This window comes from Natrix helvetica, assembly GCF_964273705.1.
Source record: "Natrix helvetica genome assembly, chromosome: 1".
Lineage (NCBI taxonomy): Eukaryota > Metazoa > Chordata > Lepidosauria > Squamata > Natricidae > Natrix > Natrix helvetica.
Window position 1 is genome coordinate 231205465 of NC_138548.1, and position 14022 is coordinate 231219486.

The 14022-nt window shown below is 40.4% G+C and overlaps 1 protein-coding gene across 1 annotated transcript; it reads left to right on the forward strand.

Annotated features, from left to right (window-relative positions):
* The first annotated feature begins 95 nt into the window (after positions 1-95).
* On the forward strand, positions 96-12160 carry MILR1 (mast cell immunoglobulin like receptor 1). Its single transcript, XM_081936067.1, has 5 exons — positions 96-658; positions 776-832; positions 8390-8698; positions 10646-10756; positions 11913-12160. Exons 1-5 carry the CDS (start codon positions 616-618, stop codon positions 12002-12004), a joined length of 612 nt encoding a protein of 203 aa, XP_081792193.1. The 5' UTR covers positions 96-615; the 3' UTR covers positions 12005-12160.
* Positions 12161-14022: the final 1862 nt, after the last annotated feature.

A 14022-nucleotide genomic window follows, 5' to 3' on the forward strand; every position in this document is an offset into this window, starting at 1 on the left:
GTCTTATAGGGCGAAAAATACGGTATATCTATGATTAAGATTATGGAGCTAGTTTGTTGCAGTGGTTAAGATGTTGGCCTAGAAACAAGGAGACTGTGAGTTCTAATCCCGCTTCAGCCATAAATATCATTTGGGTGGCTTTGGGCCAGTCACTTTTTCTCAGCCCAATCCACCTCACAGGGTTGTTGATATGGGGAAATTAGGAGATAAGGAGCATTGGATGTGGCGTTTGCCTTGAGATGATTAAAAATAAGGGTGATATTAAATAAATATTATTACTACAGTTGGGCCTTAGATTCGGATCCCCATTTTACATTTAGGAATCTGTTCCTCCACTTCTCTATTCTTTTTCTTCCAGATTAATGTGTCATTTTCACTTTCCAGCTTAATGTTCCTTTTCCTGCAGGCATGCAAACAGTTTAAATAGTTTAAATTAAGCAGAAACAGAAACTAGTACAGAGAAGCATCATCACTCTTTTTAAAACAAATTTTTGTAACTTTTCATTCTGCTGATTCCCACACATTTATTTGCATAAACTTCCTCTTCAGACAAAACTTCATTAGCATAGCCAGCGTTTGCACAAGAGGAAATAGCTTCTTCATTCTTGTTTAAAGATGATTGAAAGAGTAGGATTTCTGTATCTCTTGTTAACATTGGGTAAGGATTGCTTTATTTTTAATAATAGTTCAATTTGTTTAATGTCATTCAATATTAAATGTTTCCATTTGTGTAATGTCATTCAACATTAATTATTCTTAATTTCAATCCATTTAGGGGTGCACAATATGAAGGAATATGGTGGTGGTAAGGAAGATAATAGAACTAACCATGGTAAGTTTCTCCCCGAAATTATAGAAATACATTTATTATAAGTTATATTTCTATTTTCTATTATTAATGTAATATTTTTCCATTAAGACCATCACTTCATAGACTTGGTTGTGATATGTGCTAAAGCATCTGTGCTAAGAATGCAGAACCATCTGTTCAAACATAATTTAAAATATATATCAAATTTTAAAAGAAAAATGTAACATATAGAAAAAGTTTTAATTGTCTGTTAGTCATCTGGAAATCTGGTTGTATATTGTGATGGAAGAATGGCTGAGGATTTTCTGTGTCTTCTGTGCTCAGACCACAGAAAAGAATATATATTTATTATTACATTTTTAATCTTTGTATTTGGAATATATACTCTGAACCAGTGGTGGTATTCTGCCGGTTCTTACCGGTTTGAGCGAACCGGTAGCCGTGGCTGCTGAAGGCTCCGCCCGCCCACCCTGATGCAATGCACGTCCTTTTGCGCATGTGTAGAAAGTGGTGCGTGCAAGCGTGCCAGTGGTGGGTTTCAAATTTTTTGGGAACCGCTTCTGTAGGTGTGGCTTGCTTTGTGGGAGTGGCTTGCCAGCCATGTGACTAGGTGGGAGTGGCTTCCTGGCCATGTGACCAGGTGGGAGTGGCTTGGCAGTCATGTGACCAGATGGGAGTGACTTGGCAGTCACGTGAGCAGGTGGGAGTGGCCAAGACGATGTCACTGAATTCTTTGCCCCAATGGATGATCTACAAAAAGATATTAAAAAGATATTTTGTGTATTTACTACTTAAATAAGATTAAAATAAGTACACAAAACAATAAAAGAGCTACTTACAGAAGGAAGATGATTGTCCTTGCCAGTCTTCAATATCACTGACTCCAATGAATGGCCTGCCACAAAGAAGAGACACAGAAATGAACTCTTTAATTTCATGCACTGCATTAGGATGAAACAAGCACACAAAGCAATAAAACAGCTACTTACATAGAAAAGATGACTGTCCTAGCGGTCATACTCTGTTGCCTCTTCATTCTGTTAAATAATACTAACTGCAGAAGAAATAAAACAATATAGGACTCGATTGTGGTTGTAAGCTGAGGACTACACTACAGGTAACAGAAGGGACCTCTGTTTTCACCCAACAATGTATAGTCCCGTGATGGCGAACCTATGGCACGCGTGCCACAAGTGGCACGCAGAGCCATTTGTCAGGGCACGCGAGTTCACCTGAGTTCACCTTTTTAAAAGCTATTTTTCGCCCTCCCCAGGCTCCAGAGGCTTTATTAGGAGCCTGGGGAGGGCGAAAAGAGCCTCCCCCCCCCCCGGAGGCTTCAGGGACCGTCCCTGAAGCCTTCGGAATGCTTAAAACCACCCTCCGAGCAAACCGGAAGTGACTTCCGGTTTGCTCAGAGGGTGGTTTTAAGCACTCCGAAGGCTTCAGGGAAGCCTCCGGACAGTCCCTGAAGCCTCCGGAGGGCCTCGGGGGGGGTCGGGGGAGGCTCTTTTGGCCCTCCCCAGGCTCCTATAAAGCCTCTGGAGCCTGGGGAGGGCGAAAAAAACATGTAAAAATGGGGGGGTCGCATGTTGTGCACGCATGCTCACTGGGGGGGTCGCGCGTTGCATTATGGGTGCGGCACGCCCGCACTCGACCCCCCTGCGCTCCCCCCCACTTGTGGCATGCGAGCCAAAAAAGGTTCGCCATCACTGGTATAGTCTTTTCAGGAAGGATGTCCCCCAACAAACAGGAAAGATATAGTTTTTCATCTAAGAAGTTAGATCAAGAATGAATGTCATAGGTAGATTCACAGAGCAATACAGATTTCTTTTTCTGAAATTTATTCCTCAATTCAAAAAACAGGAATATATGAATTAGGTTCAGTACTTAGGACAGACCAAGTAGCTATTCAAGAGTTAGTGGTGTCATGGTTAGAAGCAATGGTAAAGCAAGATATGGATTTAAAACCAGTAATATTTGGTTGGGCATTTCAAAGGGAATACAATACATATTTAATTTTACACATGTTAACAGCTGCTGGAATTGTGTTTGCACAACAGTGGAAAAACAAAGATATGAAAATGAATAAATATTAGAATGTGCAGGATTGAATAAATTGACAATTAAAATCAAGAAGGCTTCAAATACTTTTTCACGTGGGATTTGTTTTATCAATTGCTAACTAACAGAAACAGAAATTAGAAATCTAAAAGTATGAAACAAAACACCAATTATTTAAGGAAAGGTCACTAAAATGCATAAGGAAATATTATTAGTACTTGATCATTATCAATGTGTAGATAACTGCGGGACATTACACCCCCACACACACAAACTATGACAGTGCCAGGAAAACACCAAAAAATAACAATTCCCCTCCCCCCAAAGACTGCAGATGAAACCAGTTTTTTTCCCCTAACCCTAAGGACAGGAAAGACAAAGCCACTGGAATAAAAACCATCAAGGCATTGTGGGAAATTATAAAGGACAGCACCAGGAAACTCACAGAACCAGGAACCACAATTACCTAAACAACCAGGTATCACACAGAAACACACAAAATCTGGCAAAGCTGCCTTGCACCAACCTGGCCTGCCCTTTGAAAAGCAAAAAAAAAAAAAAAATGTTATAAATTTTATCTGTCACAAAGTAGCTGCTTTTCTACGGGCAGGCCAGGTTGGTGCAAGGCAGCTTTGCCAGATTTTGTGTTTATTTCTGTAGTGAATTCACTGCAGAAACACACAAATCTCCCAAAGTACATGCAAATAAAACCATTAAAATATTCTAGACACAATACATGCAAATAAAACCATTAAAATATTCTAGACACAATACATGCAAATAAAACCATTAAAAATATTCTAGACACAATACATGCAAATAAAACCATTAAAAATATTCTAGACACAGTAAATAAAAATTAAAAAAAAACATTAAAAGCATAAAGGAAAAAAAACGGGTCACTTACTAGCAGGCAAAATCAGCAGCTCTCCTCTGCGATGGATGCAAGGAGCAGGCAGGTGATCAAGCAGCAGATAAGGTGGCCCGGCTGGCAGGCTTAGAAGTGGCGGGGGTCTCTGTGTGTCTCATTTTTGGCCTCCAGTGCCACTCTGCCATCCAGAAGCCCATGCATTCTGTTTTTGGCCTCCTTGACCTCCAGAGGGCGGGGGGGGCTGGCGGGGGGGGTGTAAGTGGAGCAATGTGGGTGGGGCAGCCTCATGGTCCCACGCAGGCCAGATTAATGGCTTTGGCAAGCTGTATCTGGCCCGCGGGCCATAGTTTGAGGACCCCTGGTTTAGCCCCATTTTGCAACCTTTCTAGCCAAAGTTGCTAAGTGAATCTGGCTTCCCCATTGACTTTGCTTGCAAAATGTGATCACATGATCCCAGGACAACATGACCATCATAAATACATGCCACTTGCCAAGTGTCTGAATTTTATCAGGTAACCACAAGGATTTTGCAATGGTCATAAGTGTGAAAAATGATACACCCCCTTTTTTTCAGTGCAAGCAAACAGTCATTAAACAAATGGTCGTAAGTCAAGGACTCTGCCTATATTCCAATCAGGATCCACACAGTTTTAGTCTCAGTCCAAAATTAAAAACAAGGCAACTTCTTTCCTTTCACAACAAGAGGAGGTTGAAAAAACAGCTGCCCCTCAAAATGCAGTAGAAAAAAACCCAAAAGGCAGCTGCTGGAAATCCTGTTCCATTTATTATTGTCCCACCACATTGTGAGGAAAAGCTCTTTCTCAAGATAAATGCTTACCCTCTCCTGTGTGAACTTCAAGCAGCTTCTCAGGAGGCTATAAATCTCCCTTGGGAAAGAGATTTTCTTCAAATTGTGCACAGATAATACAGGGAAGTGTCTTTGCTGTGCTCTGATCCCTTTTTTTCACTTTAAACCAGGGGTGTCCAACCTTGGCATTTTAAAACTGGTGGACTTCAACTCCTAGAATTTCCCAGCCAGCATTCCCAGGAAGTCCATACATCTTAAAGTTTCCAAAGTTAAACACTCCTGCTTTAAATCAGACCTGGCTGGAGCCTAGAGTTACATTTGTGAACAAGGCAGACATTTTTAACATGAAACTCCAAAAGAGTCCAATCAGAGAAAGGAATATAAACCTAATGTTTATTTATTTATTTTTCAATTTCTATGGCCACCCATCTCAAACAAGTTTATATTAAAGTAGAATAAAATATGGATTAAAATATAAGAATGAAGACGTGGCATAAAAGGAACAGTTAGAAGCTTGCTTAAAGGGACAGGGAAATGTCATCAGCCTTCAACCACAACATGTTCCAGCAAATGTCCCTATGTCAAAAGTCCAAAACCACAAGGTTCAATTAAAGTTCGTTAATGGCACGTAGTCCATACCTGTAACAAAAGGAGAAGTAAGACCCCCATCTCCTTATAAGGCTTTTTCCTCAAGGTAACCAATAAGAAATGAGTAAAGTGTTTCCGTGTTACACTGTCTTTGAAAATGTATAAGAATGCGTGCTTCGATAATAAAGATTGTTCAGAACTTGCAATGTTGGCCATAGGCTAACGTTTCTGAACCTGGCTGCCAAATAAACTTTTCCTGTATCCTGAGAAGTCTAAAGCCTGTCATTTTCTGCAACAATATAATGCTAATAACCCTAACATAAAATTAAGCATAGAAGCTTCATGCTCTTCTCCGGGAGCGCCGAGAACCTTTCTGCCTGCGCTGGACTTCATCTTGATGATGTCACCACAGCTGCCGGGCGCGGAAGGACGGAGGTAGCCAGAACCGTGCCGAGGCAGCCTGGCGGGCAGGCGGGTGAGCGAGCGAGGATCAGGCAGCCTGATCCTCCCTCCCTCGCTTGCCGGGAAGCGCGGAGAAGAGCGCGAAGTCCAGTGGAGGCAGGAAGGTTCTTGGTGCTCTGGGAAGCCACGAAAGTGACTGGGGAGCGCCGAGAAACTTCCTGCCTTCGCTGGACTTCGCACTCTTCTCCGGGCGCTCCTCGCGACTGCAATAGACATCCAGAAGTGGCTTTTGTGGCTAATGGGGTTTGGGCTTCCAGCCCAACATCTTCTGGACATCTATTGCAATCGCGAGGAAGTCCAGCAGAGGCAGGAAGGTTCTCGCCGCTCCCCAGTCGCTTTCATGGCTTCCCAGAGCGCAGTGCTCTTCCGATGAGGAAGATGAGCTATATAGGCCACCATTCAAACTTTAGAAATCCCAGATTTCTAGTTTGGTATGGAGACTCTTTTATTTACATCTTAGACTTCCAACAATGTAAGAGGCTACCTGTTCATCTTTAGAGTGCTCTATTGCTTATGTGCTCTGTGAAAATCCTTTCACCTACATTACTGCCCTGCGATAATATATGTATCTATTGATAGAAACCAGGGAAAGCAGGAATCACAGAAACCTTCTATTGTCTCAGACATAGAAAGTTTCTCAAAGCTGAGCTTAGTGTGGAAGAACAGCCAAAAGCAGAATGTTGGTTTTTTTCCTGAGAAGAAAAATAAAATACCCACAAAATAAGTTAAGTGGAGTGTATTGTTCTAGTTGCTGTTGCTTTATTAACTTTGACAGCAGTGAAATGTATGCAGATAAAAAAGCAGTAGGTGAAGAAAAACAGAGCTCCTAGAGATAAAAGTTAGATTCTCTAGATCAGGGGTCCCCTATCCCCAATCTGTGGACTGGCACCGGGCCACAACATGCCAGCTACCGGGGCGTGTAAACAAGCGAAGCCACATACGCAGGATGGGGGCAGCACACCACGCCCACTTCAGTCCACGGAAAAGCCTCTCTCCACAGAATCAGTCCCTGGTGTCCAAAAGGTTGGGGGCTACTCAAAATTTTTACTACCGGTTCTGTGGGCATGGCTTTGTGGACATGCTTGGTGGGGGAGCTTGGTGGTAGGGGAAGGATACTGCAAAATCCCCATTCCCTCCCCACCCCACTAACCTGCTTTCCAGCTCCATTCTCCTGTTCAGGGCAACAAAAGAAGATTAGCCTAGACTAGAGGCTGGGAGGAAATAGGAGCAGGGCCAGCCAATTTGCCAGTTCTCCAAACTACTCAAAATTTCCACTACCGGTTCTCCAGAACCTGTCAGAACTGGCTGACTACCACCTCTGAGGTCACTGCTCTAGATCACAAAATTTCAGAACTAAACATTTTGGTGATTTCTTCACACAAAAACAAATCACCATTATTGAACATTCTGATGATAAACATCATAGATGCTGAAGCATTGCTGAAAGCAATGATTTGTTTACAGGATCTGCGTCGGAAAAAGATTTTTTTAAAAAAAAATTCTTTACAATAATGAGCAACATCCATCTTCAATAGTCTTTATGGGGGAGGGGGAAAATTTGATGTATTTTAAAAAAAATAGCAGTTGGAATATAGCTGGAAATTAAAATTGCTTATCATATGGATTTTCCTTTCCATACAGTACAGAAATTCAGATGTATTTTTCCATTTTCCCAAAAATTTCAAATACAAGTCCATATTCTTTTGGAGAAGGAGAATATTCAGAATGGAAAGCAGAAAGGTCAACTTCCAGAAATCATTCAAAAATGAAACAAATCTCATTTGGCAGCAAAACAACAATTATTTAAATATTTTTTGTCAGGGAGCTTTAATTATTGTTTTTTATCCCAAGATTATGCATTTGTTTCTATATGGATTGTGGGTTCCTCCCCCCCTCCTTTTTTTTTTTTTTATCCAGTAGCTACAGAAAAGTTCATTGGCCCAAGTTCAGCTAAAGTAAAGTGGTAGCAGTAACACTAATGAAACAGTTTTTTGTGCTGTTAACAGAAAAGTCTATTAGTGGATTTTCATGGGAGGATAGCAAAGCCAAGCTCCTAGCACATTACATCCCATCAGCGGAGACAGCAGGAGGGTTCAGAGGACAACCATCTTGGACAGGGGTGGGATCCTACCCGTTTAACAACCGGCTCGCTGAGCAGGCGCGCTTCACAGGCACACAAGCATTTCGCAAGCGTGCATGCACAATTTACAGAAAACTCATCTTTGGCATTACTGCTGGCGAGGAAGACAGCTGAGGCGCGGCAGAGTGGATCAGCTGGGCTTCGGAAAAGGAAATATAGGTGAATATAGCGCAGGGGTGGGCGGGCCCACTTCAAAGTCAGACCGAACCGGTTCACTCCCAGCTGATAGTCGGAGCTATCGGTTCACCTGAACCAGTCCGAACCGGTAGAATCCCACCTCTGATCTTGGATAAACAGCAGACCAGAGGTGGTATTCTGACGGTTCTCCCCAATTCAGGCGAACCGGTAGTGGAGGAGGCAGGAGGCTCCACCCACCCACCCAGACATCATCACGGACGCTCTGCGCATGTGCAGAAGCGCCACGAGCGAACGCTCCCCGTTCCGAACCGGTAGCGAAGATAAGAGGATTTCATGCCTGCAGTAAACACAATGGGATATAAATAGGGCAGAGAGTGGATTTGTATTTCTCCGTTTATACCCCGCTTCCATTTGCAGCAGGGCACTTATGAAGATGGGCTGAAGAGTCAGTGTCACTGAAGTTAATACAGTGTAAATTGTTTGATAATCAATGTTCAATTTGTATTACAGAATCATCTCAGAATGCTTCCTCTTGCTCAGAGATGAAGGATATCAAAATATACAGTCCCACAGAAGAAATTACAATTGGAACAAAAGTGACAGTGGTGTGCTACTGGGAGACAAATTGTCTGCCAATTAATTACACCTTATTTTTAAACAAAGGAAGAGTGCAAGGTCCTGCACCACAGACCATGAAGGAACAAAAAGTTTTATTTAACACCACAATCCATTCCAACAGTCAACTGGGTCCATATAAGTGCAAAGCTAACTACATGCGTGAGGAAGCATATGGCCCAGGTTTCAACTTTACATTAAAAGGTACATGTATTTCCTTATTAAGCCCACAAGTATGTTTTAGGGGTAGCTTTTGGGGTGTTTCTTTGTTTTAGGGTTTGTGCTCTTGATACTTATTCCCAAAGAAACGGGGGAATTTTTAAGTCCTTTGTAATTTCACCTGATTATTATCTGTCATTATAGCTGGACAAAGGTTCTACACTACATTTGCTCCATAAATAGGAAAACATGTGGAAAAGGCATAGGGAGTGAGATATAACAGTACTGGGAGTATCTCCTAGCCAAGTGAAAAGAGTCTGGGGTAGATGAAAAGATTGTCCAGTGAAGGAGAATACTAAAGTTGTAACTCAGCCAAGGTCTAGGTTATTTCCATTCCTAGCCTAGCAAGAAATTAGATTTTTCATAGCTTTGAAGGAGAGACTGTTTTTAAAAATTTGAAAATAGATTATTTTTATAATCTATTATCAATCAACAATGATTGTTGTTGGTTTCTGTGTTAGTCTTGGAAACCATATTTCAAAAGGGGAAGACCATGTTTAGTCTGGTACTCATAGCAACCTAGACAAAGGAAATACCTATTTCTAGTTTTTGTTTCCTTTCCTGATTTTACTGAGTGAAAATAATATTTCCCACAGTTCTTACTTTATCAAAAATCAATGTTGGGGTCAGTCTCTGCTTGTATTCATCTTTTATCTCAATGACTCTTACACACAACTATAAGGAACTTTAACGGGGTCCTCACATTTTTCTGTTAGGAAAACACTACTTTGTAGAATTTTGTGGAATTTTGTAGAAAAGAAACAAAACAAGGACCCAGGTTCTTCCTTCCCATTAAACTCAATTTATTTTATTTTCTAGATTATGAATCATTATAAGTTACTGGTATATTTAATTTTTTTGTTTGAATCTAATCCCAGTGAAATAAATCAATTTATTTATGACATTGCAGAGATTCTGTGTACTATTAAAGGGTCATAGTATCACAATGTTTGAAAAGCCACCATGTATTTTTTGACTTCAGCTTAATGGAATCCATACTGAGACACTACAGTATGGTTCTAAATCTTGATTTACAGCGTACTATTAAAACAGGTCAAGATTTAGTATAATATGTTTGCCCAGCCATTGACTTTCATCCTTTTATGAATACAGCAGTTTTCCTTAGGTTCAGAAATTTGCTGTCTCTTTGTTGGACTAGATAGGTAGTTTTGCTGGATAGCCTATTCCTCTTTGTCTGCAGCCCATATCTCTTTAAATCTTGCTCCTGAGAGTTGAGCATCTACAGTACTTGGGGAAAAGGAGGAGGAAAAACTGTTCAGACAGAAAAGAAAGTTGATGGAAATTGCTGTTCATCGATTTTTAAAATTATTATTCTGTTCAACTATGTCCAATTCTCAGCAACTATCTGGACAAGTCCCTGCAGGGTTTTTTTAGCAAGGTTTTTCGGTGCGGTTTTGCCATTTCCTCTTTCTTAGGCCTGAGAGAGACTGACTGGCCCATGCTGGCTTCGTGCTTAGGAATTAAAACTCATCATCTCCTGCAGTGGTGGGATTCAATTTTTTTACTGCCGGTTCTGTGGACGTGGCTTTGTGGGAATGGCAGGGGAAGGATACTGTAAAATCTCCATTCCCTCCCCACTCCAGGGGAAGGTTACTGTAAAATCCCCATTTCTTCCCGATCAGCTGGGACTCAGGAGGCAGAGAATAGATGAGGGCGGGGCCAGTCAGAGGTGGTATTTACCAGTTCTTGGAACTACTCAAAAATTCTGCTACCGGTTCTCCAGAACTGGGCAGAACCTGCTGAATATCACCTCTGATCTCCTGGTTTCTAGCCTGATGCCACAACCACTACACCAAACTAAACCAAAAAGCAGTAATTGGTGGAATATCAAGTTTAGGATATTTAGTTTATTTAAAATACCATCATATTTAATGAAAGATACTCATTAATATTATTTTCTTCTTCTTCTAGCAAAAAAAATTAATCTAGCTGTTTTCATTGTGCCTCCTCTCATTCTCCTGCTTCTATTGATTGCAGTAGTTGTCACAATTCGACTATTGATTGTCCCTTGGTCTAAGGCAAGTGAGTATTGGTTGGGCTTGGTTTATAATTACATTCCTTTTGTCAGAACTGTTTAGTATCCTACAAATTTAGAGAATAGAGCATAATACTTGCAAACCTATTACGTATCATGAGCTTTAATTTCCTTTACCTTTCAATTAAATTTAAATTAAATGTAGTGTACACAATTATCATATGTTCAGGCAACTTGATTGTTTTGTGTGTTGTTCTGCCTCCCAATGGGTTTCCAGGTGCAATTCAAGATGTTGATGATCACCTATAAATCCGTATAGGGAAACCACATGCCATAGAAGGTCCTCACATCTATAATTTAAGTTTAATTAAAATAACAATAGCATTAGCACTTAAGACTTATATACCGCTTCCTAGTGCTGTGCAGCACTCTCTGGGTGGTTTACAAAGTCAGCATATTGCCCCCAACAATCTGGCTCCTCATTTTACTGACTTAGGAAGGATGGAAGGCTGAATCAACCTTGAGCCCCGTCAGGATCTAACTCAAGGCTGTGGGCAGTTTTTGCCTGCAATACTGCATTCTAATCACTGCACTCTTTAAAATCTCGGTGTGTCTTATATTCCGGTGTCTTATAGTCCGAAAAATACAGTACATTGTGGTTATTAAATACATAATGTCACCTCCCAAGACGAGTACATCTAGTATCCTGAATTAAACAATAGAGGAAAAGACAGTTTTTTTCTGACTTCTGAAAGACTATCAGAATTAGGGCCAATTTTTTTGGGGGGGGAATGATTTTTTACAAAGGGCAGGTACCACTACAGAAAAGGTACATTTCTTAGGCCCAACCCGATGACCTTGATTTAAAGAGAGGACTTGGAGTACTCCAGCTTAGAATAGCATCTGGGATGGGACAATACAGCTGGAGACAGGTGGCCTCACAAACATCAGTCTTGTGCCATATGGGGCTTTGTAGGTGATCACCAACACCTTAAATAATATGCCCATAATTACCAGTGCTGCTGCTCTCTGGAACAATTGCAACTTTTGGATGATCCTCAAGGGCAGGTCCCAAGCAGGCCACATTACTAATCTAACATGAACAATATAGTTTTGCCATGGGGCGGGGGGGAATCATTGTTTACTTGAGCCCATTGTTTCTACGGCTGATTTTTTTTTCTATTCTTTTTTGTTTTTTTGCAGGGAAACTGAAATCAGCTAATATTTGCACTGCATATGATACTGGTAACTGTCAACATTTTAGCATTGCCATAAAATGTATTTCTTGCCAATGAATAAGAAGAAGGAAATATTTTTGAGCATTTAAAATAGCCCCATCCTTACTCTTTCAGGACAGAAACAACCTTTTAGGTGGACGATGGTGCACTTGTCTTGAAGAGCCATCAATGATCTTAAGCTTTGCTCCCAAAAATATATGTAGGAATAGGAATATTCTTTATTGGCTAAGTGTGATTGGACAAGTAATTTGTATCCGGTGCATAAGCTCTCAGTGTACATACAAACAACAAAGTGATAAGTCATAGATCATAAATCATAAGATACCAACAAGAGAAGGTAGAAGATGGAAAGATGAGAAGGATAATGGCAATTCTGCTCTACTACAAGGGTATTCTTTACACATAAGACAGTGCTGTGGGGGTTAGATTAGCCTCAAGATGGCGCCACAAATAGCTTCAGTGAAATGGTCTCTAGTAGTTTTAAAATACTTTTTGATACAAATCAGACCAAATATAAGAGAAATAGCTGGCTAGGATTAAACAATGGCCAAACATAATACAAAATCATTATAAACAATATAAAACAGGCCTTTCCAACAAAATCTGTCCCTGACTGTAGATCATGATCATAGTGCTATTATAAGCCTACAATTAGCAGGCCAATCAAGAGTCATTTGCATTTTTAAATGCATATCGATGCCTGCACAAATAAAGGGCACGTGAAAATGTACAAAGTGCAATGATAAACATCAAATACTCAATAAGCTAACCAAATAATATTAAGTCTTTTTGGTTTTCCCAAAAACTCCAAAAGATACAGCATTCAAGCAACCAAGCAAACCACACCAAACCATGTACTGTACAGCATATAGAAAATGTTTAGGAGAAAAAGAACCTGTGTGGATGGCTTGCTAAATCAGTGTGGGTCCCATTGATGATGAGACTCAGGATGCATCGACAAATGCAGGGAATCCTTAAAGGTATTCTCAAAGCTCCACAATCAAGACAAATACAACTGACACAGTAAACAGAGACACACATCATTAGACAGGCCAATCTAATCAACTCAACCCTATATTAATACTTTTTTGTATTTACAATGGGTACACAAATGAAGATAAAAACAAGCAGTGATTTACCTTCTCGGCCGGTGTTTTTCAAACTTGCTAACTTTAAGATACGTGGATTTCAACTCCCAGAATTCCTAGCGAGCACGGATACAAACTGCGCTGTTCTAGGCAGTTATGCAGTGAAGTGATGAATGGGAGAACAACAGCCAGCTCTAGAACAGTTCTCAGAGCACTACGTATCCCTTAAATGCCTGGCTCCTTCGCTCCAAAATCAGTCTCTAGGCCACTTCCACCCAATCTAATCCCATAACACAAGGGCCTAATTACCTGCTGTAGCACCCAGAGAGGAAAATTTAATAAAGCATTCCAACTGCAAGAGATAAAACAACATCCAATCCTATCATCAAAACAATAGAGACAACTACTCCTTTTCAAACAGCATTTCATTCTTGGACCTGAAACCAGCCTGCATTATTTCATACTCAAACCAAAACTCACAAAATGTGTTTTGTTTCAAGCATGAATTATTTTGAACTTGGATCATTTCAGGTTTGAACCATTTTGCATATCCTAATTTATATTTTTGAATTCTTCTTTCAAAGAAATGTCACTTAGTTCATTGCCCTTGCTATTATAATAGTACCGGATTTCTTTCTTGCATTATCATTCAGATTACAAAACAAGTGAATATTGCAATTTGAAAATGAAAACCAAGACAGATGACAGATACGGTAATTTCAACTTGCATGGATCAAAAGCATTCTACGTGTGTGTGTGTGTGTGTGTGTGTGTGTGTGTGTTTAAGTTGTTCATTTGTTTGATTTCTATAGCCACACATCTCAGCAAATGACTCTGGACAGCTCACAATTCAAAACATATATTACAATTAAAATGTATAAAACATTAAAACAATGAAAACAGTAAAAAGTATTAGAACTGTAAAAAGACATTAAAACGTCTAATTTGAGGTGGATACTAAAGCAAAATATCTGGCCTGTTAACAAT

What these genes read in the sequence shown, in the direction of transcription:
- MILR1 (XM_081936067.1), top strand. Translation starts at nt 616, where the DNA reads ATGATTGAAAGAGTAGGATTTCTGTATCTCTTGTTAACATTGG. An exon ending in GTATCTCTTGTTAACATTGG is followed by an intron (nt 659 to 775) that starts GTAAGGATTGCT and finishes CAATCCATTTAG; the next exon opens with GGGTGCACAATATGAAGGAA. An exon ending in TTTCAACTTTACATTAAAAG is followed by an intron (nt 8,699 to 10,645) that starts GTACATGTATTT and finishes TTCTTCTTCTAG; the next exon opens with CAAAAAAAATTAATCTAGCT.